This window comes from Aethalodelphis obliquidens, unplaced genomic scaffold, assembly GCF_003676395.1.
Source record: "Aethalodelphis obliquidens isolate GAN/ISIS:26980383/991018 unplaced genomic scaffold, ASM367639v1 scaffold11, whole genome shotgun sequence".
Lineage (NCBI taxonomy): Eukaryota > Metazoa > Chordata > Mammalia > Artiodactyla > Delphinidae > Aethalodelphis > Aethalodelphis obliquidens.
Window position 1 is genome coordinate 14,753,596 of NW_020837955.1, and position 27,061 is coordinate 14,780,656.

At 37.3% G+C, this 27,061-nt stretch overlaps 1 protein-coding gene across 1 annotated transcript in view; it reads right to left on the reverse strand.

Annotated features, from left to right (window-relative positions):
* The window catches only part of TM9SF3 (transmembrane 9 superfamily member 3), a 76,779-nt gene that overhangs the window by 6,974 nt on the left and 42,744 nt on the right, over positions 1 to 27,061 (reverse strand). Inside the window, exons 10-14 of the mRNA XM_027112159.1 lie at positions 16,199 to 16,338; positions 13,331 to 13,399; positions 9,979 to 10,125; positions 9,399 to 9,482; positions 9,195 to 9,271 (exon numbers count right to left, since the gene is read on the reverse strand). Of these exons, the coding sequence (XP_026967960.1) occupies positions 9,195 to 9,271; positions 9,399 to 9,482; positions 9,979 to 10,125; positions 13,331 to 13,399; positions 16,199 to 16,338 (517 nt within the window). The remainder of the gene's footprint in view (positions 1 to 9,194; positions 9,272 to 9,398; positions 9,483 to 9,978; positions 10,126 to 13,330; positions 13,400 to 16,198; positions 16,339 to 27,061) is intronic.

Below are 27,061 nucleotides of genomic sequence, written 5' to 3' on the forward strand. Positions count from 1 at the left end.
TACAAACCCTTTAAAGAATAAATGTTGGGACATTGCCAGAACAGCAGGGAACTGTAAATGTGCCAAGACTGTTAGGCAGTAAGATGAAATTTCAACAGGAAATGCGTTCAAAAACTTTAGCTAACTTAATTCCATTTTCTTCGTAAATGTCAAGATATTACCTCTCCAGGTCTTCCTTAAATCATATTATAGAAAGAGTCAAGAAAAAAGTAACCTTCTGCATAATCCCATGACTCCATACCTCATTGATTGCTGGTGATAATCAAGAAAGATTTCAGAGGAGGAACCAAGATGGCGGAGTAGAAGGACGTGCTCTCACTCCCTCTTGTGAGAACACCAGAATCACAACTAGCTGCTGGACAATCATCGACAGGAAGACACTGGAACTCACCAAAAAAGATACCCCACATCCAAAGACAAAGGAGAAGCCACAATGAGACAGTACGAGGGGCGCAATCACAGTAAAATCAAATCCCATAACTGCTGGGTGGGTGACTCACAGACTGGAGGACATTTATACCACAGAAGTCCACCTGCTGGAGTGAAGGTTCTGAGCCCCACATCAGGCTTCCCAACCTGGGGGACTGGCAATGGTAGGCGGAATTCCTAGAGAATCAGACTGCGAAGCCTAGTGGGATTTGACAGCAGGACTTCCAAAAGGACTGGGGGAAACAGAGACTCCACTCTTGGAGGGCACACACAAAGTACTGTGTGTACTGGGACCCAGGGGTAGGAGCAGTGACCCCAGGGGAGACTGAACCAGACCTACTTGCTAGTGTTGGAGGGTCTCCTGCAGAGGCGGTGGGTGGCTGTGGCTCACCGTGGGGAAAAGGAAACTGGCAGCAGATGTTCTAGGAAGTGCTCCTTGGCGTGAGCCCTCCGAGAGTCTGTCATTAGCCCCACCAAAGAGCCCAGGTAGGCTCCAGTGCTGGGCTGCCTCAGGCCAAACAACCAACAGGGAGGGAACCCAGCCCCGCCCATCAACAGTCAAGAGGATTAAAGTTTTACTGAGCTCTGCCCACCAGAGCAACAGTCAGCTCTACCCACCACCAGTCCCTCCCAACAGGAAACTTACACAAACCTCTTAGATAGCCTCATCCACCAGAAGGCAGACAGCAGAAGCAAGAAGAACTACAATCCTGCAGCCTGTGTAACAAAAACCACATTCACAGACAGACAAGATGAAAAGGCAGAGGGCTATGTACCAGATGAAGGAACAAGATAAAACCCCAGAAAAACAACTAAATGAAGTGGAGACAGGCAACCTTCCAGAAAAAGAATTCAGAATAATGATAGTGAAGATGATCCAGGACCTCAGAAAAAGAATGGAGGCAAAGATCGAGAAGATGCAAGAAATGTTAACAAAGACCTAGAAGAATTAAAGAACAAACAAACAGAGATGAACAATACAACAACTGAAACGAAAACTACACTAGAAGGAATCAACAGCAGAATAACTGAGGCAGGAGAATGGATAAGTGACCTGGAACACAGAATGGTGGAATTCACTACCATGGAACAGAATAAAAAAGAAAGAATGAAAAAAAATGAAGACAGCCTAAGAGACCACTGGGACAACATTAAATGCAACAAAAATAGCATTATAGGGGTCCCAGAAGGAGAAGAGAGAGAGAAAGGACCAGAGAAAATATTTGAAGAGATTATAGTTGAGAATTCCCTAACATGGGAAAGAAAATAGCCACCCAAGTCCAGGAAGCACAGAGAGTCCCAGGCAGGATAAACCCAAGGAGAAACATGCCAAGACACATAGTAATCAAATTGACAAACATTAAAGACAAAGAAAAATTACTGAAAGCAACAAGGGAAAATGACAAATAACATACAAGGGGACTCCCATAAGGTTAACAGCTGATTTCTCAGCAGAAACTCTACAAGCCAGAAGGGAGTGGCATGATATACTTAAAGTGATGAAAGGGAAGAACCTACAACCAAGATGACTCTACCAGGCAGGATCTCATTCAGATTTGCTGGAGAAATCAAAAGTTTTACAGACAAGCATAAAAAAAAAAAAAAAAAAAAGTTTTACAGACAAGCAAAAGCTAAGAGAATTCAGCACCACCAAACCACCTCTACAACAAATGCTAAAGGAACTTCTCTAAGTGGGAAACACAAGAGAAGAAAAGTAACTACAAAAAACAAATCCAAAACAATTAAGAAAATGGTCACAGGAACATACATATTGATTAAACTTGAATGGGTTAAATGCTCCAACCAAAAGACACAGGCTTGCTGAATGGATACAAAAACAAGACCCAGGGCTTCCCTGGTGGCGCAGTGGTTGAGAGTCTCCCTGCTGATGCAGGGGACGTGGGTTTGTGCCCCGGTTCGGGAAGATCCCACATGCCATGGAGCGGCTGGGCCCGTGAGCCATGGCCGCTAAGCCTGCGTATCCGGAGCCTGCACTCCGCAGCAGAAGAGGCCACAACAGTGAGAGGCCCGCATACCACAAAAAAACCCAAAAAACAAGACCCATATATATGCTGTCTACAAGAGACCCACTTCAGACCTCGGGACACATACAGACTGAAAGTGAGGGGATGGAAAAAGATATTCCATGCAAAAGAAAATGAAAAAAGGCTGGAGTAGCAATATTCAAATGACATAAAATAGACTTTAAAATAAAGAGTGTTATAAGAAACAAGGAAGGACACTACATAATGATCAAGGGATCAATCCAAGAAGAAGATATAACAATTATAAATATATATGCACCCAACATAGGAGCACCTCAATACATACGGCAACTGCTAACAGCTATAAAAGAGGAAATCAACATTAACACAATAATACTGGGGGACTTTAACACCTCACTTACACCAATGGACAGATCATCCAAAGTGAAAATAAATAAGGAAACAGAAGCTTTAAATGACACAACAGACCAGATAGATTTAATTGATATTTATAGGACATTCCATCCAAAAACAGCAAATTACACTTTCTTCTCAAGTGCACACGGAACACTCTCCAGGACAGATCACATCTTGGGTCACAAATCAAGCCTCAGTAAATTTAAGAAAATTGAAATCATATCAAGCATCTTTTCTGACCACAACTCTATGAGATTAGAAATGAATTACAGGGAAAAAAACGTAAAAAACACAAACACATGGAGGCTAAACAATACGTTACTAAATAACCAAGAGATCACTGAAGAAATCAAAGAGGAAATCAAAAAATACCTAGAGACAAATGACAATGAAAACACGATGATCCAAAACCTACAGGATGCAGCAAAAGCAGTTCTAAGAGGGAAGTTGATAGCTATACAAGCCTACCTCAAGAAACAAGAAAAATCTCAAATAAACAATCTAACCTTACACCTAAAGGAACCAGAGAAAGAAGAACAAACAAAACCCAAAGTTAGTAGAAGGAAAGAAATCATAAAGATCAGAGCAGAAATAAATGAAATAGAAACAAAGAAAACAATAGCAAAGATCAATAAAACTAAAGGCTGGTTCTTTGAGAAGATAAACAAAATTGATAAACCATTAGCCAGACTCATCAAGAAAAAGAGGGAGAGGACTCAAATCAGTAAAATTAGAAATAAAAAAGGAGAAGTTACGACACTGCAGAAATACAAAGCATTCTAAGAGACTACTACAACAAACTCTATGCCAATAAAATGGACAACCTGGAAGAAATGGACAAATTCTTAGAGGGGTATAACCTTCCAAGACTGAACCAGGAAGAAATAGAAAATATGAACAGACCAATCACAAGTAATGAAATTGAAACTGTGATTAAAAGTCTTCCCACAAACAAAAGTACAGGACCAGATGGCTTCACAGGTGAATTCTATCAAACATTTAGAGAAGAGCTAACACCCATCCTTCTCGAACTCTTCCAAAAAATTGCAGAGAAAGGAACACTCCCAAACTCATTCTAATGAGGCCACCATCACCCTGATACCAAAACCAGACAAAGATACTACAAAAAAAAAAAATTGCAGACCAATATCACTGATGAATATACATGCAAAAATCCTCAACAAAATACTAGCAAACAGAATCCAACCACAAATTAAAAGGATCATACACCATGATCAAGTGGGATTTATCCCAGGGATGCAAGGATTCTTCAATATATGCAAATCAATCAATGTAATACTCCATATTAACAAATTGAAGAATAAACACCATATGATCATCTCAATAGATGCAGAAAAAGCTTTTGACAAAATTCAACACCCATTTATGATAAAAACTCTCCAGAAAGTGGGCATAGAGGGATCCTACCTCAACATAATAAAGGCCATATACGACAAACCCACAGCAAACATCATTCTCAATGGTGAAAAACTGAAACCATTTCCTCTAAGATCAGGAACAAGACAAGGAAGTCCACTCTCACCACTATTATTCAACACAGTTTTGGAAGTCCTAGCCATGGCAATCAGAGAAGAAAAAGAAATAAAAGGAATACAAATTGGAAAAGAAAAAGTAAAACTGTCACTGTCTGCAGATGACATGATAATATACATAGAGAATCCTAAAAATGCTACCAGAAAACTACTAGAGCTAATGAATGAATTTGGTAAAGTTGCAGGATACAAAATTAATGCACAGAAATCTCTTGCATTCCTATACACTAGTGATGAAAAATGTGAAATAGAAATTAAGGAAACACTCCCATTTACCATTGCAACAAAAAGAATAAAATACCTAGGAATAAACCTACCTAGGGAGACAAAAGACCTGTATGCAGAAAACTAGAAGACACTGATGAAAGAAATTAAAGATGATACCAACAGATGGAGAGATATACTTACCATGTTCTTGGATTGGAAGAATCAATACTGTGAAAATGACTATACTACCCAAAGCAATCTACAGATTCAATGCAATCCCTAACAAATTACCAATGGTATTTTTTACGGAACTAGAACAAAAATTCTTGAAATTTGTATGGAGACACAAAAGACCCTGAATAGCCAAAGCAGTCTTGAGGGGAAAAAAACGGAGCTGGAGGAATCAGACTCCCTTACTTCAGACTATACTACAAAGCTACAGTCATCAAGACAATATGGTACTGGCACAAAAACAGAAAAATAGATCAATGGAACAAGGGAGAAAGCCCAGAGATAAACCCACGCACCTATGGTCAACTAATCTATGACAAAGGAGGCAAGGATATAAATGGAGAAAAGACAGTCTCTTCAATAAGTGGTGCTGGGAAAACTGGACAGCTACATGTAAAAGAATGAAATTAGAACACTCCCTAACACCATACACAAAAATAAACTTGAAATGGATTCAAGACCTAAATGTAAGACCAGACATTATAAAACTCTTAGAGGAAAACATAGGAAGAACACTCTTTGACATAAATCAGAGCAAGATCTTTTTTGATTCACCTCCTAGAGTAATGGAAATAAAAACAAAAATAAACAAATGGGACCTAAAGAAATTTAAAAGCTTTTGTACAGCAAAGGAAACCATAAACAAGACGAAAAGAGAACCCTCAGAATGGGGGAAAATATTTGCAAACGAATCAACGGACAAAGGATTAATCTCCAAAATATATAAACAGCTCAATTAGCTCAATATTAAGGAAACAAACAACCCAATCCAAAAATGAGCAGAAGACCTAAATAGACATTTCTCCAAAGAAGGCATACAGATGGCCAAGAAGCACATGAAAAGCTGCTCAACATCACTAATTATTAGAGAAATGCAAATCAAAACTACAATGAGGTATCACCTCACACCAGTTAGAATAGGCATCATCAGAAAATCTACAAACAACAAATGTTGGAGAGGGTGTGGAGAAAAGGGAACCCTCTTGCAATGGTGGTGGGAATGTAAATTGATACAGCCACTATGGAGAACAGTATGGAGGTTCCTTAAAAAACTAAAAATAGAATTACCATATGATCCAGCAATCCCACTACTGGGCATACACCCAGAGAAAACCATAATTCAAAAAGTCACATGCACCTCAATGTTCATTGCAGCACTATTTACAATAGCCAGGTCATGGAAGCAACCTAAATGCCCATCGACAGACGCATAGATAAAGAGGTTGTGGTACATATATACAATGGAGTATTACTCAGCCATAAAAAGGAACCAAACTGAGTCATTTGTGGAGACGTGGATGGATCTAGAGACTGTCATACAGAGTGAAGTCAGAAAGAGAAAAACTTATATCGTATATTAATGCACATATGTGGAATCTAGAAAAATGGGACAGATGAACCAGTTTGTAGGGCAAAAGTTGAGACATAGATGTAGAGAACAAATGTATGGACACCAAGGGGGGAAAGGCGCCGGGGGGGTGGGGATGGTAGTGTGCTGAACTGGGCTATTGGGATTGACATGTATACACCGATGTGTATAAAATTGATGACTAATAAGAACCTGCTGTATAAAAAAATAAATAAAATTAAATTAGAAAATTAAAAAAAAACGAAAGATCTCATTAAATAACGAGGAGTTCGGGGAACAATATTCTGAAGGAAGGATGGCCAATAATACTAAACGAAATTTTTGATTGCCAAGGGATACACAGGATGTTCGCATATAACACAAATCCAGACTTAGCTTTCAGTTCCTATTCAACTTTCTCTCAAATTTGGTTAACTAATTATCACAAGGAAAGGTTATCACAGCGGCTATAAATAAAATGTGTAACTATAATATAGAGAACTGTCTTCCCTTATAGCTGGTGAAATTAGTTTTACTACTTTACAGTCAGTGTCATTTGTTTATGTGTGTACACAGTGATCACATACATGGTATATACGAACAGATTCTTTTTTTTTAACTTTTATTTTATATTGGAGTATAGTTGATTTACAATGTTGTGCTAGTTTCAGTAGTACAGCAAAGTGATTTAGTTATACATATACATATATCTATTCTTTTGCAGATTCTTTTCCCATAAAGGTTATTACAGAGTATTGAGTAGAGTTCCCTGTGCTATATACAGTAGGTCCTTGTTGATTATTTTATATCTAGTAGTGTGTATATGTTAATCCCAACCTCCTAATTTATCCCTCCCCTCCATCTCTTTCCCCTTTGGTAACCGTAAGTTTGTTTTCTAAATCTGTGAGTCTGTTTCTGTTTTGTAAATAAGTTCATTTGTATCATTTTTTAGATTCCACATGTAAGTGATATTATATGATATTTTTCTTTCTCTGTCTGACTTACTTCACCTTGTATGATAATCTCTAGGTCTATCCATGTTGCTGCAAAAGGCATTATTTCACTCTTTTTTATGGCTGAGTATAGATTCTTTTTTTTAATTATCATGTAATATTATATCAGTTTAAGGTGGACATCATAATGATTTGATATATGTATGTATTGCAAAATGATCACTCAATAAATTTAGTTAACATCCATTACCTTACATAGTTTCAAAGGTTTTTTTCTTGTGATAAGAGCTTTTAAGACCACTCTCTTAACAGCTTACAAATGTAAAACACAATATTCTTAAATCTAATCACCTTACTGTACATTACATCCCCAGAAGTTATTCATCTTATAATTGGAAGTTTGGACCTTTTGACCACCTTCATCTCTGGCAACTACCATTCTGCAGAACAGATTCCTCTGATGAAAGAAGAAAGCAACCTTGGTACCCTAAAGAGGTCCACAAATGTCATACCAGGACCCAGGTTTTAACAAGATAATTCTGTTTCCTTATTCTATTGCCCATCCTATAGCTAAAGGCAGAATTACAAAAAAAAAAAAAAAAAAAAAAAGTGTGTGTGGGGGGTAGTTCTGAATTATACACTATCTGGAAACGTCTCCAGAGTGATTATTCATTAAGCCTTACATCATTCCTACGAGGTAACTAGGGAATTAGCTTCATTTATTGGGTAAAAACCTGAACCAGAAAAAAAGTGAGCTGCTTGTACATTTTCCCTTAAGATACCTCTGCCAGGACTCAGTGTCATGAAATTGCTCTGAGGTGAAAACACATGGTGTAGAAACCCAAAGAATCTACAGAAACAAAGACACAACCCCAGAAGAGAAGGACAGCCCAAGACACTTGGCCCTCCTCAACCCCGTAACAGCAGCAGCCGGCACCCACTGAGTATCTGCCATCTACCTGATGCTTACCCACAGTCAATCACTGACTCCTCAGCACAACCCTGCAAGGTAGGTATTACTACTGTTTCGCAAATGAGAATGTTGAGGAAGAAAGGTTAAATAATTTGGCCACAGTAACAGGGCTATTAAGTAGGGGCAATACGATTCACAACCAGGACTAATTGGTCCCCCAAAGTCTAGCTCTTCCCAGAGATTCTCCACCATGTCTCCCATGTAACTGGCTATCTCTTAACACCTAATAACAGACCTGCATTACACTTGGTGCTTTACACACATGACACTATCACAAATAACTACTCTGAAAGCTATGCCCATTTTATAGATTAGAAAATGAGATTTAGAAAGGTTGATACGCCTTCCCATGGCCACAAAAAACAGTGAGTGGCAGCATGGAGATTTAATCCAGGTCTCTCAGGCTTTTCAGTCCATGTCTTTTCCATTTTTCATGCTGCTTCCAAAAGTTCTTTCTTTGTTTTCTAGTTATTTCACACATACTAGAGACTCTATTATTGGTGATAACTATCACGTCTTCCATCAAAGGGAAGATTGTGATAGACCTATGAAACAGTGGTATTATCCTCATTTTACAGAGGCTTGGAGAGCTTAGGGAACTGGATCAAGGTATAGAACCACAGATGGCACAGCCAGAACTTAAGCCCAGTCTACAGACACCCAAGCGTGTACTGGTAACCAGTCAACTGTGCTGCCTCCTGGACACTGCTACCTCCATGAACGGTGGAACAGAAACTTCCAAACAAAAATCATTCAGCCAAACCTTAACCTGTTTACATAATAATCTTTTCCAAAGAATCTAAACTAAACAAACAAAAACAACAATTCTCAACATGAATAAGAAACTAATTGTGGTATGGAAAATAAAAATAGTGCTATACAGAATTACTAAAAACAGGAAAGTAAAAAAGAAATCAATGAGGTAATAAATTAGATTTTGAGGAATAGTCAAAAGAACTGAAATCAGATGCTTGAGTTTATTTTGGTATTCCTGATCAAACAACAGAAAGTAGTTTCTTAATTTCCAATTACTGTATTTTTCTGATTCAGAAACACTCAAAGATTTACTCATGATGTTCCAGGAAGTTCAGAACTTACCACACATTATCCCTAAGGCTGTGCTAAATACCGCCATATATCCAAAGTAAAATGATGTCTGAAATAAGCCATACATCCTGAAATAAAACCAAAAAATTATATATAGTATATCCATTTTTACTTTAGACATAAGGCCTAAATTCTAGTATTTAAAATGACAAACTTAGCTTCTAAAATACAAAATGAAAAAATGTCTCCACTTACTTTGTTTTGAAAAAATAGTAGTAAAAGGAATACATGTAAACATAAATTGCAGTTGATGCAGCAGAGAGAAAACTTGTCCATTGCCTGAGGAAGAAAAGTAACCCTTTTGAATGGATGGCACTGAAAGATTTTAAAGCAAAGACTTTTATAAAAATATTCTTTAAGATTCTGTATATTTAAAAACAAATGCATGTACAAATGTATAATGGCATTTAAATATATCAACGAGGAGAAAGCCTAAGAATTGGAAGGAGAGATCCTAAATTTTGTCAAAATTTGATAAAAAATTTTATCAAATTTTACTATTATAAATGACCCTAAATAAACCATTTCCTTTTTCAGACCTGTCTCCTAGTGTTTAAACTAATGACCCTCATTAATACCAACAAAATTTTTTTTGACTGATATTATTTTTCCTCTAAAATCGTCAACATTTTTATAATTGAAAAAAAAATCCCTATACTATCTTAAGGAGGAAAATTTCTATACAGATCTTTTACTCCACTTGATACACTTCAAATGGAATCTTATTTTAAAATATTATGGTCCCCAGAGGTTCTTCCCAGAAATATGTACTCACCACCTATAATCCTCTGCATTTAGTAGAAAGTATGTGCACACGATGGTCACACAGACGGTCACAATGCACAGGATGACCAGCACCAGCATCATGAAGCCATAGACATAATAGATCTTATACGCCCAGAAAGATGTGAAGATGAAATACCTAAATACAACACAACGAAGACACAGTTTTCTAGTCTTTATTCATGTAGCTCACACTGCTCTTGCTAAATCTCACTTGCATCTTAGTTCTCACTTTTTTCTCACTTAAATCTCAATATTTTTCTTTCAAGTAACTTCCAACAGTTTCCCTTACCCCCTTTTCATTAAGTCATTTAAAATTCTCTCAAAAATATTTTCTTAGATAATCTTTCAAGAACAGACTCATTAGTAGGGTAGGGTATCCATCTCTAAGCAAACTAAATAAATTAGAAACTTAAGGAGTATACTGTGGAAATGAAAATAGCTAAAAATTGTTATTTTTTAAATAAAGTCAATTTCCTTGTTCTTTCATTTTTTTCTAGATACGACACTTTATAAACAATGTATTTTATATTTTATAAAACACCCTATTAAATTAAAAAAAGGTTTGATGTAGTAATAATGTATAAAATTAGGAAAATAAAAATAATTAGGAAAAGAAAGCCTATGGAAGCTTCATGCCATTTTCACAGTACCACAAAAGAAAGGGCATTAAGATTTTATACCAAAAAGAGACCCTTTACTCTAATTCCATTACACAAACCATAGTTAAACAAAAAGCGTTTTTTTTTTTTTTTTTTTGGGGCCGGGGGCCCCCCCCTCTTTGGGCCCCCCCGCTGCGGAGCACAGGCTCTGGACGCGCAGGCCCAGCAGCCACAGCTCACGGGCCCAGCTGCTCCGCAGCATGTGGGATCTTCCCGGACCGGGGCACGAGCCCGTGTCCCCTGCATCGGCAGGTGGACTCTCAACCACTGCACCACCAGGGAAGCCCCAAAAAGGGTTTTTTAGCCTCTTTTCTTTTTCTTGTTCCCTTCTACTTGTTAGTTACCTTATTCATCACCAATTCTTTCAACAGATATTTACAGAGGCCCTATACATATCAGAGAAGCAGTGAGAACAGAATTGAAGACAAAGTCTTTACTCTGAAGGAGATTAGTTCAGTGGGAACTAGTAAAGGGGCAATCATGACACACAAGTGCTTCTCCAATGCACCTAACAGGTGGTTAGGTGCATTGGTTTGGCTGGGTGGGGCTCTGGGGGTAGGGAAGGGTGGTGAGAAGAATCAGATAAGGCATGGTGGGTGGGGAGCTAGAAGAATATTCCATGCATTGGAACAGCAAAGGCAAAGGCTCACAAAGGAATTCACTGTATTTAGAAAGACTCAAAGTAATTCAGTATGGCTAGAACTTCAAATGAACTGTGAGAGATAAGAGATGAGGCTGGAGAAGAGAACAGGGCCAGATTCTATATTATAAAGGTCTTTATTGACTATGTGATGGGGTTTGGACCTTAACCTCAATGAAAATGAGAAGTCTTTAGCAAATAAGTGACATGATCAGACTGATACCTTAAAGAGACCACTGTGGCTACCAAGAGGAGAACAGGTGTGAGGGTGGTCAAAGCGGAGAAGTTAAAGATACAGCAGAGTGGCTACCAAACAGAACAGAGTACCCGAGAAAACAGGAAGAGATGTGATCCACAAGGTAGTATGGACAGGGTAGGAAGGAAAAAATAGTGGCAAGTCAAATCAGGGTGAGGACACAAGTCAGAAAGTACAAAAGAATTTCTCGAACTGGTTTTTATTAAACCATGAGCTAGAGTGACATGCTCTCCAATCCCTCTAAGGTGCCGACTAATACCCACAGCTGGCAGGTGACCCCCAGGAGTGGCCCAAATCTATGTCAGTTGTCCTTATTCGTGTAATTAGACAATTTAAATGTCACATAAAGAAATAAACATGATAGCTAAAAGAATTATGATTTCTATGAAAATTATGTTGAATACTTTGGAAAAATTCAATAAGGTGAGCCACTAAAAACAAGTGATAAAACTGGGTGTGGGTGAGACAACTATAAAAGACTGGGGGACAAATGTACAAATCTAGAAGGATTCTGCACTTAGGATACTTCAGACAGGTCTTTACATTCCTGCTCCACTTTAAAAGGTTTGGAAAATACAGAAGATGCATTATGAATTTCAAAGGTAAAAATGATGGAAACGTCAACTAGGTAAAAAGGCAAGACCTTGGCTCTCTATATTTTTTTAAAATCAGTGAAAGATGTACCTTTAGTTGTTTTAAGTGAAAATAAAATGTTATGTATGTATCTTTTTTTAATAATTCCCTTACATGAGCCAACTTTTTCAATTAACCAACTGTCAGATTCAATCACACCTCTTAAGGAGGTATCCACTGTACAGGAGAGAATCAGCACTGGGGCGTCTGGAAACGTGTAAGGAAATTTTGAGTAGTCACAATGACTGGCATTTCATGGGCAGGATCCAGAGGTGTATGACTGCAGTTCTTGAAAAAGTCCCATACAAAGAACTGTCTCTTCTAAGATGCCAGAGCATTCCCATCAAGGAACATTGGAACACAGGCTGAGAAAAGAAATGCTTATATTTTGCAGTGGGGACCAAGGATGCAGATATGAAGCATGGTAACTGGGCACAAGATGGCATATCTCCCCCCCGAAACACATACATAATTCCCAGCACTCCTGTGGGCCTTGATGGAAGAAGACTAGGAACGAATGTGTATCCAAAGATGTCAGGATCTTGACTAACTGGTAGGTAATGGTTTACCTAGTTCCCTGGACCCTTAGAAATATTTTAAAAATAAAAATCAGTAATTTCTTATATCATGTAGCTGATCAAAGGCTGGTCTGACATGCATGCATTCTCTAGCATGCATGCTTTGATTTCTAAGATCTCCTGTTTGGTGAGAAAGGTCTAGAACACAATACAAAAACAGTATAAGCTTCACCTGAGTATTTGAGAACAAAGCAGAAAACCACTTTTTTTTTGCGGTACGCGGGCCTCTCCCTGTTGCAGCCTCTCCCTGTGTTGCGGAGCACAGGCTCCGGACACGCAGGCTCAGCGACCATGGCTCACGGGCCCAGCCGCTCTGCGGCATGTGGGATCTTCCCGGACCAGGGCACGAACCTGTGTCCCCTGCATCGGCAGGCGGACTCTCAACCACTGCGCCACCAGGGAAGCCCGAAAACCACCTTTTGACAGACTACATAGACCCCCTTCTAGAAGCATGGACTTAACAAACTAACTCTGTTAGATGCACGCCCATCTGATGATTCTATACCTATCCTAACTCCTAAATTTTCTTATTACAATGAAATCCCCCAAAACATAAATACATTGCCAAAACTTACATTTCAATAAAGATTGAGCCAAAAGGTAAAATTCCTCCCAGGCAAACAATAACTGCAGGCTCCATGAACCTGGAAAATATTAAAATTAACAGTAAACTTCTAGTATGATTTCCACATTATATTATATAAACCCTGATAACAGAAATCAGATGCTTGGTACTTAAAAATAACCTAAGGATAGAAACAAACCAATAAACAGAAAAACAAAAATTCAAAGAGGCACAATACTGAGAGGGGACTTCAAATTAGCCATAGGTTATAGTCAAAATTCTTTTTGGCATTAAAGGCCGAGATAAGAACCTGTGGAACACAAATACTTGCTTACTGGCAGAACTCAAGAAAAACTATGAGCATTTGCTCCTGTTCTATACTTTTCAGTAACTTCTAAAAATTTTCGTCATTTACCTTACAGAAAGCCATAGGGAAAGAAAAGTCTTGAGACCCCCCTGCATCTGAAATAATGTTTCCCAAATTGTGGCCTTGCCAATCTCTTTGCTCATGCTTTCCTTGGTTCAGTAACTTGTTCTCCTATGAATCACACAATTAAGGTATTATGGGTTCTGAGTTATAAAAGGAGTCAAAGAATGAATAAAAAATAAAATTCAAACCTCATTCATTCACTCAACAAACATTTACTGATTGCAATCGGTAATTCTCCACCTGCAATGCCTTCCCTTGTCTCACAGTTCTCTCCTCCGAGCACTGACTCAAGTGTTCGCCCCATAAAGCCTTTCTCGGGTCTCCCAAGAAGAGGTGGGTTCTTCCACTGTCTCTTGAACGTAACTCCATGGCAGCACTTACCACACTATACTGTACTGTCTAATTAAATACCTCACTAGATTATAAACCCTGGCATGCAGAAGCTATTCATCTAGGTATTCCTAGTGTCCAGCACAGTATGTGGCACATAAAAGATAGTAAACTACTATTTCTGAAATGAACAAACTACAAAACTGAGAAGAAAATGAGTTTGAGAGCCGAAAAAAAAAATTTTAAAGTCTAGTCTTCTTTCCTCCTTTTATAGAAAGCCAAGATCCACAGAGGTTAAAAATGACATGCCCGCCAGATCTAGTATTCAGATTTTGGTTCCCATACAACTATATAAAGAAAATGAAGCGACACGCAAGCCTTCCTACACCTAAATGTGACCCATGGTTATTAGCAAGGTCGCGTGTTGCTCCTTCCTCTCCTTCACCAGCCCTAGTGACCCAGAGGAACTTCTGTGATTTCTATGCTTTTCCTTTAACCTTATCCTCCCCAGTAATGGCTAAAGGAACAAACATTAGGGTATCAATGAGCCTTAACAGTCTAATCTTGATTTGAAGATAAAACTGACTTTAAAAAACAGACTACAAAAGTTCTCATAAGCACCAATCCTAGAGAAAAAGAACATGGACAATTCCTAGGACTAGAACAGATCATTCTCCTTTACACTACGGGGCTATTTTATTCAGCCTCCACTTCTGCAAATGTCTACATACCTCCAAGTCTACAAAAGACTATATAAGTACTTAAACATAAGTTATACTTACAATATAGCAAAATATCTAGGAATGGAGGCTTTTCAATATATATCCCTTATTATGAATATGTAGTCTACCGTATAGCTATTCTTATGAGATGGGGAATAAAACAAATGTACAGTAAGACTGTTCTATTTATGTCTGCAAGTAAGAATTAGGAAAATAAAGGATGCAGAATAGCATAAATCAGCACTAAAACGTTCAATTTACTAATTTTATTATTATTATTTTTTCTTTTTTTCTTTTTGGCTGCGCCATGCAGCACATGGGATCTTAGTTCCCTCACTAGGGATCGAACCCGCACCCCTTGCAGTGGAAGGGTGGAGTCTTAACCACTGGACTGCTGGGGAAGTCCTCAATTTACTAATCTTAAAAAGCAAAACATATAATGAGTTCACATTTTGTTCAAATTTGAATTATGAAAATTAGAAATATAAACGTATTAGTAACATCTCATTTTATGTCCAAAAGTTGAAAAAATACAAACCATCTCAAGTTAAAAATCCATCAAGAATCACTATTTCAAAGCTGAATGGTCAAATGAACTATATGCTTACACTATTGCAATAGAAGAATCGCTTTAGCTGTTAAACAGAAATACCTGTCATCCTTTGTCAGGATTAAATCTTGAATTATGGGAGATCCTCAAAAATACATTTTGTGCATAAAATGTGAAAAATGTATTTGAGAGATTCTATACTATCCCAGAAGTGAAGGTAAAGAACATAGGTCGGTAAGTTATAATTGGTCTCACTACTAATTCCTCTCTCATTTGATACAAAATCTATGGCTATAAGTCAATGTTGTTTCAAATAATAAAATATCTGGAAAGGAAAGTGAAATTAGAAGTCAGGGGTTAGCAATCTTTTTCTGTAAAGGTTCAGACAGTAAGTATTTCAGGTTCAGGTTTTGCAGGTGATATGGTCTCTGTCGTAACTACTCAACTTTGATGCCACCCTGTAAAAGCAGTCACAGACAATATGTCAACAGGCATGGCTATATTCCAACAAAATTTTATTTATAAAAACAGGCAGCAGGTCAAATCTGGTTTATAGACTGCAGTTATACAACAGCTGCCGCTTTAGGTCCCACCCACCTCTGTGCACTAGTGTACTTACCAAAGCATTTGATTTCTCTGTAAATGGCACCAATATTCAAAAAAGTGAAATAAGCATATCATTTATTACTACTCCTAGCAATATAAATTGAAGGAAAAAGTAAAAAGACAAATTCTTAAGTTTAAACTTATAAATACATGCCAATTCTAAAAATTATGTATACATAATAGCCTTAGGAATTTATATATTGTGAGAAGCAATCACATAAAATTTAGCATTCTCTTTACCATTTTTTCTCCGGTATGGGACGAGGCACGGCATTGACACGACACGGAAAGTTCGGTTGACCTGACAGATTTCGGCCAAGTATTGTACCAACAAGATTTAGAGGAAGGATAACAAAAAAACAGATGCAACAAACGGCCACCTGTAAATTAAATTAAAATATGTGTGATTACTCAGAGAACAATAACACTAATAAAAACAAGTAAAAACGACACTTAAAAATTTAAATACAATTTGATCACAAGAGAAAATGTTTAAGTTCAATATGGGTTAAAATTGTGCAGAATATATACTAATGGCAATAGGAAAAGAATGTGCTTTCGAATATTAGAATTAAACTAAATACAAGTTGAACTGTTTCCTATCTACTGTAGTTCCCAATTTTTCCTATTCTTCCATACTGTCCCTACTACAATCCTTTTTTCCTCTCCTTTCACTTTCAGCTGTCATGCTTTTAACATATCCTTTATCTTTTATCATTATAACCAACTTATTTACTTGCCTACACTTCACTGAGCTCCTAATATGCACAAGGACCTTTATACATGTTATTTTTCTACTTTACAGATGAAGAAAATGAGACTTGAGAGAGGCTAAGTAACTTCCCATGATCACACAATTAGTAGGTGGCCGAACTAAGATTTCAATTCAGATCTGCCTGTCTCAATCTGTCTGCTCATTTCTATTCTACAATGCCTTAGGATCTTAAAAATAGAAGAATATCACTATTTATGTACATATGTGTATTACTAAAATAATGAGTATTTTTCTGCCAATTAGTAATTCAAAGTCTAAAGTTACAGGGAAGACCACACAGAGATTCTAGAACCAAAGTGGTTAGTTAATAAATAAATTTATTTTTGTGATTTTTTTTCTTTATATAAATCTGTACACTCAAGGAGACACACTCAAGCTCTTTTCCAGCCAGCATCTGGTTAGGATTATTTCACTCTGAACTTCTAAAACTGGAATAGGACTGAATCACCTCTAAGATCTCTTTCAATTATACATTTTGGGGTTCTAGTAAATCAAAAGTAAAAGTGAGATGCAGCTCAATATTAAAGAAACAAACAACCTAAATCAAACATGGGCAGAAGACCTTAACAGACATTTCTACAAAGAAGACATACAGATGGCCAAGAAGCACATGAAAAGCTGCTCAACATCACGAATTATTAGAGAAATGCAAATCAAAACTACAGTGAGGTATCACCTCATACCCGTTAGAATGGGCATCATCAGAAAATCTACAAACAACAAATGTTGGAGAGGGTGTGGAGAAAAGGGAACCCTATTGCACTGTTGGTGGGAATGTAAATTGACACAGCCACTAAGGAGAACAGTATGGAGGTTCCTTAAAAAACTAAAAACAGAATTACCATATGATCCAGCAATCCCACTACTGGGCAAATACCCAGAGAAAACCATAATTCAAAAAAGACACATGCACCCCGATGTTCATTGCAGCACTATTTACAATAGCCAGGTCATGGAAGCAACCTAAATGCTCATCGACAGACGAATGGATAAAGAAGTTGTGGTACAGGGACTTCCCTGGTGGCGCAGTGGTTAAGAATCCGCCTGCCAATGCAGGGGACACGGGTTCGAGCCCTGGTCTGGGAAGATCCCACATGCCGTGGAGCAACTAAGCCCGTGAGCCACAACTACTGAGCCCATGTGCTGCAACTACTGAAGCCCATGTGCCTAGAGCCAGTGCTCCGCAACAAGAGAAGCCACCACAATGAGAAGCCCATGCACTGCAACAAAGAGTAGCCTCCTCTCACCACAACTAGAGAAAGCCCGTGCACAGCAACAAAGACCCAACGCAGCCAAAAATAAATATAAAATAAATTAATTTAAAAAATGTTGTGGTACATATATGCAATGAAATATTACTCAGCCCTAAAAAGGAATGAAATTGAGTCATTTGTGGAGATGTGGATGGATCTAGAGACTGTCATACAGAGCAAAGTAAGTCAGAAAGAGAAAAACAAATATCGTATATTAACACATATATGTGGAACCTAGAAAAATGGTATAGATGAACCGGTTTCCAGGGCAGAAGTTGAGAGATAGATGTAGAGAACAAATGTATGGACACCAAGGGAGGAAAGCCACAGGGAGGGTGGAGATGGTGGTGTGCTGAACTGGGCGATTGGGATTGACATGTATACAACTGATGTGTTTAAAATTGATGACTAATAAGAACATGCTGTATATAAAAAAAATTAAATTAAATTTTAAAAAAACTCAATAAAATGTACTTTGATGGGAAAAAAAAGTAAAAGTGAGAGAAAAGCTGAATGAAAACTGTGAAGAAACTGACTGAGAGAAATGAAGGTGTGGGGTAGAAAATTCACAGTGATCACATGAGAAGGAAAGAATCTATTTTGAAGTAACATTGTGAAAACTCTGCATCTTCATTATATCCTTATGTGTGCTTGTGTGTGTTAAACAAGCCAAGGAGTATTATCATCTTCCTTTCAGGTAAAACTTGTATAAATGTATGAGAGTTAAGAGAGTTCTGAAATTCCATTTTAAAGCTCAGACTTAGGAAGGCAAATCACTGGTGTCTCAGTTTAGACCTGTTAATAATATGAATTTCTGGGCTTCCCTGGTGGCGCAGTGGTTGACAGTCCGCCTGCCAATGCAGGGGACACGGGTTCGTGCCCCGGTCTGGGAGGATCCCGTGTGCCGCAGAGTAGCTGGGCCCATAAGCCATGGCCGCTGAGCCTGTGCGTCAGGAGCCTGTGCTCCGCAACACGAGAGGCCACAACAGTGAGAGGCCCGTGTACCGCAAAAAAAAATAATAATAAATAAATAAAAAATAAAAAAATATGAATTTTTGCCCATATAAATAACAAGAATATGTGAAACATAAAAAATAAGCAGACATTTTAAAGATATTTTAAATACTACGATATATTATGAATTATACATACCTCATATTTGGGGGGTGAATTCTGTCTCAATTTTTGTTATTCATTGTTGATTGCTTTTTAAATTATTATTTTGCTATCATTAAGCATATAAAACTCATAAATATTAACACACTGTGATAGAGACCTACGTATTTTCCCCTTAGTTTACCAGAATTCTAATTTCAGATAAGGACTGAAGAGAAGCTGGAGAAAACATTCCTATGTGGAATGACAATGGTCTAGCAGAGTGGTCTTCAAACTGTTCCACAGAACCTCAGGTCCTGCTGAAGAGTTTCAGGAATTCCACAAGCATTTGATTTGAATATCCTTTTGAAAATAGTTTTTTTTAAATAATATTTTTAAGTGTAATAAAAATATACACACTCAAATTAGTTCTATATCAAATATTAATAACTGGAGATACCACAATCATGTTAACTCATTTTCATGCAAACCTCAGAATAAAGTTTCTCCTGCTATCTCTGTGTATATATTTGGACTCCTAGTAAACGTGTCATTGATTAGGAAGGCTTGTAATGCTACACTGGTCTTTTGTTCTCCCTCCCCATCCTCCACCCCGACCCAATTCAGGCCTGCACATACTTGCTCACTAAAAGCTTTACAAGCAAATGCACTACAGCACATGCATGTCACAAGCAATTAAGTGGCAGGTGAAATGAGGGCATATCTTGCCTTGTGTGCTTAATCAAAGCATAACAGCAGTCATCAAAGGAACCTATAAACGGTCTCATCAAGACAATATCAACTGTTTAGCATTTAATTTTTTCCCCTTTTCCTGACTTTTTAATACATGATAAAAAAATGTGAGCAGTTTGTTAGAAACTGTTAGTGACTGAACTGTGAAACCAATTTCCTACTCCTTTATGTCCAAGTTCTAGATGACTTTACTTGAAAAATACTCTGAGACTGCAAGGCAAGCTATTAAAAAAAAAAAAAGTCACATGGAACTAAATTATCCAAGAAGTCAGGATTTTTCTCAATACTGATATTCAACCAAACAAACTGGTTACTGAAGAAGAATGTTACCTGTACCCCTTGGTATTAAATCTGCATTCATCGCAACTTTATTGCTCTCATTAAATTTAGAATGCTAAAAAAACTGAATTTGCAAAATTTATTTATACTAACAGAATCAAGCTTGTATCTGTTTTCTTTATTGGGCTTCTGCATTAAGCTTTTGTTTAAAATGAAATTTAACAACTAAGAGTTAAAAAACCATTAGTCTAATACACTGGTGAAAACCCTGGAACTCAAACTAATACAGGGCCCACCCCTAGAGCTTCCTAGCCTCTGTTCATGGACCAATGAAAAGTGGAAACAGGGACGGGGGAAGGAAGGACTCACTCCAGGTTGAGGGCCTCCCCTAGCTACAATGAGAACAAGACAGAAACAAGTACTGCCTATCACTGCTTAATACCCCAAAGATGTACCAACTAGTCAACTATTCTCAACCTCAGTCACAGACTAAGAATGTGACTATTATTCTATCTTTATTTCCAGACTGGCCTTCTAAGGAAATCTGTGGTGTGAGTGGAATGGAAAGGGAAAAGGCAGCCTAAGATGGGCTATTATGGAATACTAAAGGATATAAATTTTACTGAGGATGATAGACAGTAACTGCTTATAGGTAAGGTGATTCTCAGAAAATATATCATCTTGTCAGTCATTACGTTTACGCATTTCCTTGACACTTGCTCAGAGTAGGCAATTTTTATGACTCCTTTTCTACCTTATACATTTTATGCCTTTATTTCTATATAAAAATTATTTAGCTTCAATTTAAGCATGTTGATAATAATCAAACCTAACAATCAGGACATTGCCAACGTAAACACAAATGCTTATAAGAAGCCTATCTATTTTATAGATATTTTCAACATGCTAATTAATAACTCCCCATTCTGCTTCTTGGGCAACTTCAATACTGTAATAGAAGAAACACTGGGTTTGAAGTTAAAAACTTATTCTATAATGCTAGCATTATCCTGATACCAGAACCATAAAAAAAGACATTATAAGAAAATTGCAGATCAATATTTCTCATAAATATAGGTTCAAAACAAAAAGCAACAAATTTTAGCAAATGGAATCCAGCTATATTACAAATTGAGGTTTATCAAAGGAATGCAAGATTGGTTTAAGATTCAATAATCAATCAATGCAGTTCACCATATTATCAGACTAAAAAAAAATCATAGATCATCTCAAAAGGTGCAGAAAAAAATCACTGCAAGAGCCAACCTCCCTTCACAATAAAACAAACTCAGCAAACTAGGAATAGAGGGGAACTTCATCAACTTGATTAAGGACATCTATGGAAAAACTACAGGTAATATTTCTTGATGGCACAAGACTGAATACTTTCCCCCTAAGATTGGGAACAAGAGAAGAAGTCTGGTCTCACCTCTTCTATTCAACATTGTACTAGAGGTTCTAGCCAGTGCAATAGGCAAGAAAAAGAAATAAAAGGCATATAGATTAGAAAGGTAGAAATAAAATTGTCTTTATTCTCAGACAACATGACAATCTATGTAAAAAAATCTTCAGGAATCTACAAAAAAGAAATTAGAACTAATAAGTGAGTTTAGCAAAGGTGCAGGATGCAAAGCCAACATGCAAAAATCAACTGTTTTTCTATACACTAGCAACAAGCAATCAGAATTTTTAATTTAAAAAATACCATTTACAAATAGCATAAAAAATATGAAATACTTAGGGGTAATTTCAATAAAAGCTGTACAAAACCTAACTATTAAAATCTATAAAACATTACAAAGAAAAAGTAAAGATACCTAAATAAGTCAAGAGATATACTGTGTTCATTAATCAAAAGACTTAATATAATGTTAAGATGTGAATTCTTCCCAAATTGATCCATAGCTTTAATGCAATCCTAATCAAAACCTCAGGGTTTTTTGTAGAAATTGACAAGCCGATTCTAAACTTAACATGCAAATGCAAAGAACCTAAAAAATCCAAAACAACTCTGAAAAAGAACTGATTTCAAGACTTATTGTAAAGCTACAATAATCAAGACAGTGTGATACTGGCATCAAAAAAAACCAAAAAACAAATTAATCAATGCAACAGAAAAAAAAGTTCAGAAATAGATACACATAGATACGTGGTCAATTGATTATCAATAAAAGTGCTAAGGGAAATCAGTGGAGAAAGAGTAATCTTTTCAACAAATGGTGCTAGAACAAATGAAGAGCCATAAGCAAAACAAAACAAAACCCTTGACCCTTAACTCATACAATATATAAAATTAACTACAAATGGATCATAGACCTATATTTCAGAGCGAAAACTATAAGATTTCTAGAAGAAAACATATGAGGAAAACTTACTGATCTTTGATTTGGCAAAAGATTTCTTAAAAAGGACAGAAAAGCACAAATCGTAAAAGGAAAAATAATCAATAAATTGGACTTCAAAATTAATAACTTTTGCTCTTCAAAAGATACTCTTGGACTTCCCTGGTGGCGCAGTGGTTGAGAATCCACCTACCAATGCAGGGGACACAGGTTCGAGCCCTGGTCTGGGAAGATCCCACATGCCATGGAGCAACTAAGCCTGTGCGCCACAACTACTGAGCCTGAGCGCTAGAGCCCAATAGCCACAGCTACTGAGCCTGCGTGCCACAACTACTGAAGCCCACGCACCTAGAGCCCGTGCTCCACAACAAAGAGAAGCCACCGCAATGAGAAGCCCACACACCACAATGAAGAGTAGCCCCTGCTCGCCGCAACTAGAGAAAGCCTGCGTGCAGCAACGAAGACCCAACGCAGCCAAAAATAAATTAATTAATTAAAAAAAAAAGCATGTCCCCATCTTGCCCAATTAATATCAAGCAGATGTGGGGCAAAACCATCAAAAAAAAAAAAAGATACTCTTAAGAGAATGAAAAGACAAGCCACAAAATGGGAGAATATACTTGCAAGCTACATATAAGACAAAGGACTAGTATTTACAATATATAAAGAACTCTTACCATTCAACAAGACAAGCTATAAAAAATAAGCAAAAGATTTAAACATTCATTAAAGAATATATATGGATGGCAAATAAGTACACAAAAATATCTTCAACATTAGTCATTAGGGAAATGCAAATTTAAACCACAATGAGACAACACTACACTTCCACTATAATGGCTAAAATTAAAACGACTGACCATATCAAGTACTGGAGGTAATGTGAAGCAACTGGAACCCTTATAAATACAATGCTAGTGGGAATATAAAATGGCAAAACCACTTTGGGAAAGTTTAATAGTTTCTTGAAAAGTTAAGCTATAATATGACTCAGTCATTCCACTGTAGTTATTTATCCAAGAGAATCAAAAAATATGTCCACACAAAGATTTACATATGAATACTCACAGCAGCTTGATTTGTATGTAATAGCCAAAAACTGAAAACAATTCAAAAGTTCATTACTGGGTAAACAAACTGTGGTACTTCCCTTACAATAAAATACTACTGAGCAATACAAAGGAACAAAACTATTAATATATGCAACAACATCAAGAGATTTTTAAAATAATTTTCTGAGTGAAAAAAGACCAAAAAAAGATCATACTGTGTGAGTCTACTTATATGAAATTCTAGGTAATGCAAACTAATCTAAGATGACAGAGAGCAGACCGGTGGTTACCTGAGAATGAAAAAGGGAAGGGAAAAAGAAAATTTTTAAAGTAAAAAAAAGAAAAAGGAAAGAAAGAAAGAGAGGGACTTCCCTGGTGGCACAGTGGTTAAGAATCCGCCTGCCAATGCAGGGGACACGGGTTCGAGCCCTGGTCCGGGAAGAACCCACATGCCACAGAGCAACTACACCCGCGCACCACAACTACTGAGCCTGCACGCCACAACTACTGAGCCCACGTGCCACAACTACCAAAGTCCGCGCGCCTAGAGCCCGTGCTCCGCAACAAAGAGAAGCCACCACAATGAGAAGCCTGCGCACCGCAACAAAGAGTAGCCCTTGCTTGCAGCAATTAGAGAAAGCCCACACGCAGCAACGAAGACCCAACGCAGCCAAAAATAAATAAATAGATTAAAAAAAGAAAGAGGGAAGGAAGGAGGAGGAAAAAGGGATAAATTACAAAGGTATATAACAAAACTTCTGGACTTGATAAATAACTTTTTTAAAATTGTGGTGACTGTTTCCCAAATATATACATATATCAAAGCTTGCCACACTTTAAATAGATACAATTTATCATATGTTAATTATACCTCAATACAGCTGTAAAAACATACAGACCAAAAAAAGGCATAAAACATTCTTCATTCACTGCTCTCGGCATAAACCTGAACTCCGGGCAGAAAGGAAAAAAAGAAAAAAAAAACTAAAACAGATCATCACCACCACCAGCACCACAACAAAGAAAATGTGACTTTAAGTGAAAAACTGAATCCTAGTTTTTTGCTTGGTAAAAGCGGGATAATGCATACCACTATCTCTATCTCTTTGAGTTCTTCTGAAAACCAGGTGAGACAAGGGGTGTGAAAGTGTTTTGTAAAGTACAAAATGCTATGCAAAGGTACCTGTCCTTACTATAACTCATCTTGTTAGATATGGCACATCACTTCCGTCAGTTGAGATCATTTTAGATGCTGTCTTCATCATTCCATATTACTAGTCCCTGCCCCACACCCATCTCATGTCCTTGTTCAATTTAATCATCAGATCACTGTGCCTTTGTATGTCATCAACAATGATTTGAATAGGTCAAAGTCAAGAATATCTGTCATGTTCTACTAAAAGACAGTATGTGACATATTATGGGTAATATCATACCAATACTTTAATTCTATAATTATTTACATGTTTACCTGACTGTACTATTCTACCCACATTTCTCCATCTTGTCCAACAAGATATAATACTTTATTTATACTCCTTGTTCTTCTAGTCTTGCTAAAACCTCCCGAAGAGAGGAACTGAAGTTGTTCTGGCATTTTTGTTTTAATGAATCCATAACAGCTCCTAATGTTCATTACTTCCTGTGATTTAAAAAGTAAATTTTAATAACACATTCTAAAATCGTGTGCCTCATCAACATCAAGTTCACTATGTTTTGTAAGGGAGAATCCACTTTCTTCATTTTCCTTCTAGAAAAACAATTTGCCTCGTCTTACACAGTTATTCAAGCATTACTTATCACCATGATCTCTCAGTATCTCTAAAAGATCAGTTATATGAGCAACTAAACTTACTAAGGCAGCTGGGTACTCCTGTACAATCAATCCCATTATCTAAGGCTTCACTTCCCTCTTATCAGGGATTATTTCCTCTTGTCTTTTCTTGTTTGAAGGTTATTTTATTTGATGAAAAATAAAAAGAGAAAGAATGAGATAGAGCGATTCTTCTTTTACTCTGTTACATCACTGATCCCATGTAATGAGCCTTTGGTCTTGCTATCAAAATATTTTTACAAAATTCTTTTGTTAGCCTTAGCACTTGTCAAGAGTTCAGGTTAGGAAACGGAGGTTTTCTAACACTATTTTTATAGACTTTAGTATCCTTTCATACTTAGGTATACTGTACTCTTCTCACAACCTTTGAGAGATCACAAAATAGCATGTATCCATTACTCTTTGTCTCCATTTTTTCCTCATTGTGTTAATTTCTGATTATATATCATGAATTTCTTTTTGTGTGTGTGTTGGGGGGGGTTACGCCACACGGCATGCAGGATCCTAGTTCCCTGATCAGGGGTTGAACCTGCGCCCCATGCAGTGGAAGCGCAGTCTTAACCACTGGACCACCAGGGAAGTCCCCATGAATTTCATTTTTGAAAACCTCAAGTTCTCAAGCCATTTTCCCAGTTATGGCCCAAGACTTGTGTCATGAGAGAGCATTTCCCTAAATATTTGTGAAATCTGATTTCCTAAAACCTCGGGCCTATTTCTGATGATTCCCCTCCCAAGCTAAAACAAACCTCAAGATGACAAATATTACATGGCTCATGACCCCTGTTACTTCTCCATCAACTATTCTACCCATTAAGAGACAAAAACCATAAAGTATGATAAGTCAAGGATTTATCAGTACATTCTGAACTGAATAATATTTAGACTAGAAAGTTTATTAGTTTCTATGCTACCTTGCCTCTGAGTTTAAAACTCTGCAACTTGGCTCTTTGTCCTTTGAAAGCCTCCAATAACATTAAATTAAGAATCTGAGATTTACAACCCACAAAAGACTTGATGACTAAAATGTTTTTTTCAGAATATCCTGGCAAACCCTCCCTCATTCCCAAGAAACTCTCATAGGACCAAAAACTCTGGGTATAACACCTAAATCATTTCTGAACGAATTCCACAGGAAAAAGGTTTTACCTTACCAGATACAATTTAATTTGAAGTACACTCTCTCTGACTCTCTGTATAGTACCTCTGCCAGAACACACCAACTTCAGAAACAGGTATGTTCATCTCTGAACAGTCTTTGACCCCAAATTTCATTTAAATGCTCACTTACATTGTTTTGTAATACTCGCTAGGAACCATGACTTAAGCCTGGGACACTAGACATTAGCTGAGATTACCACCACCACCCTCTACTTATGTTTCTTTTACCTTTATTAACCTGCTAAGATTGACTATTATTCAACAAGTTTAATCTGGCATGGATTTAATGGCTTTTTATGTATAATCAGGTACACATGAGCAGAGAATTTGGGGTCCAGAGACAAATTTCATCCATTTTCAATCTTATCTTGGGCTAGTCCTGGGGACAAAAGCAGTATTCTGGCAAGACTCCAGATCCCAAGTGGGCAAAATCCCCATTGTTCTGGTGCCTCTGTAGGGCAAGACAGAGGCTGAAGTCACTATGACTACATCTGGATTAAGCCTTCAATTGTGGAATCTCTGAGAAAACAGAACCAGAGCTAAGATCACCAGAGAAAAGGCT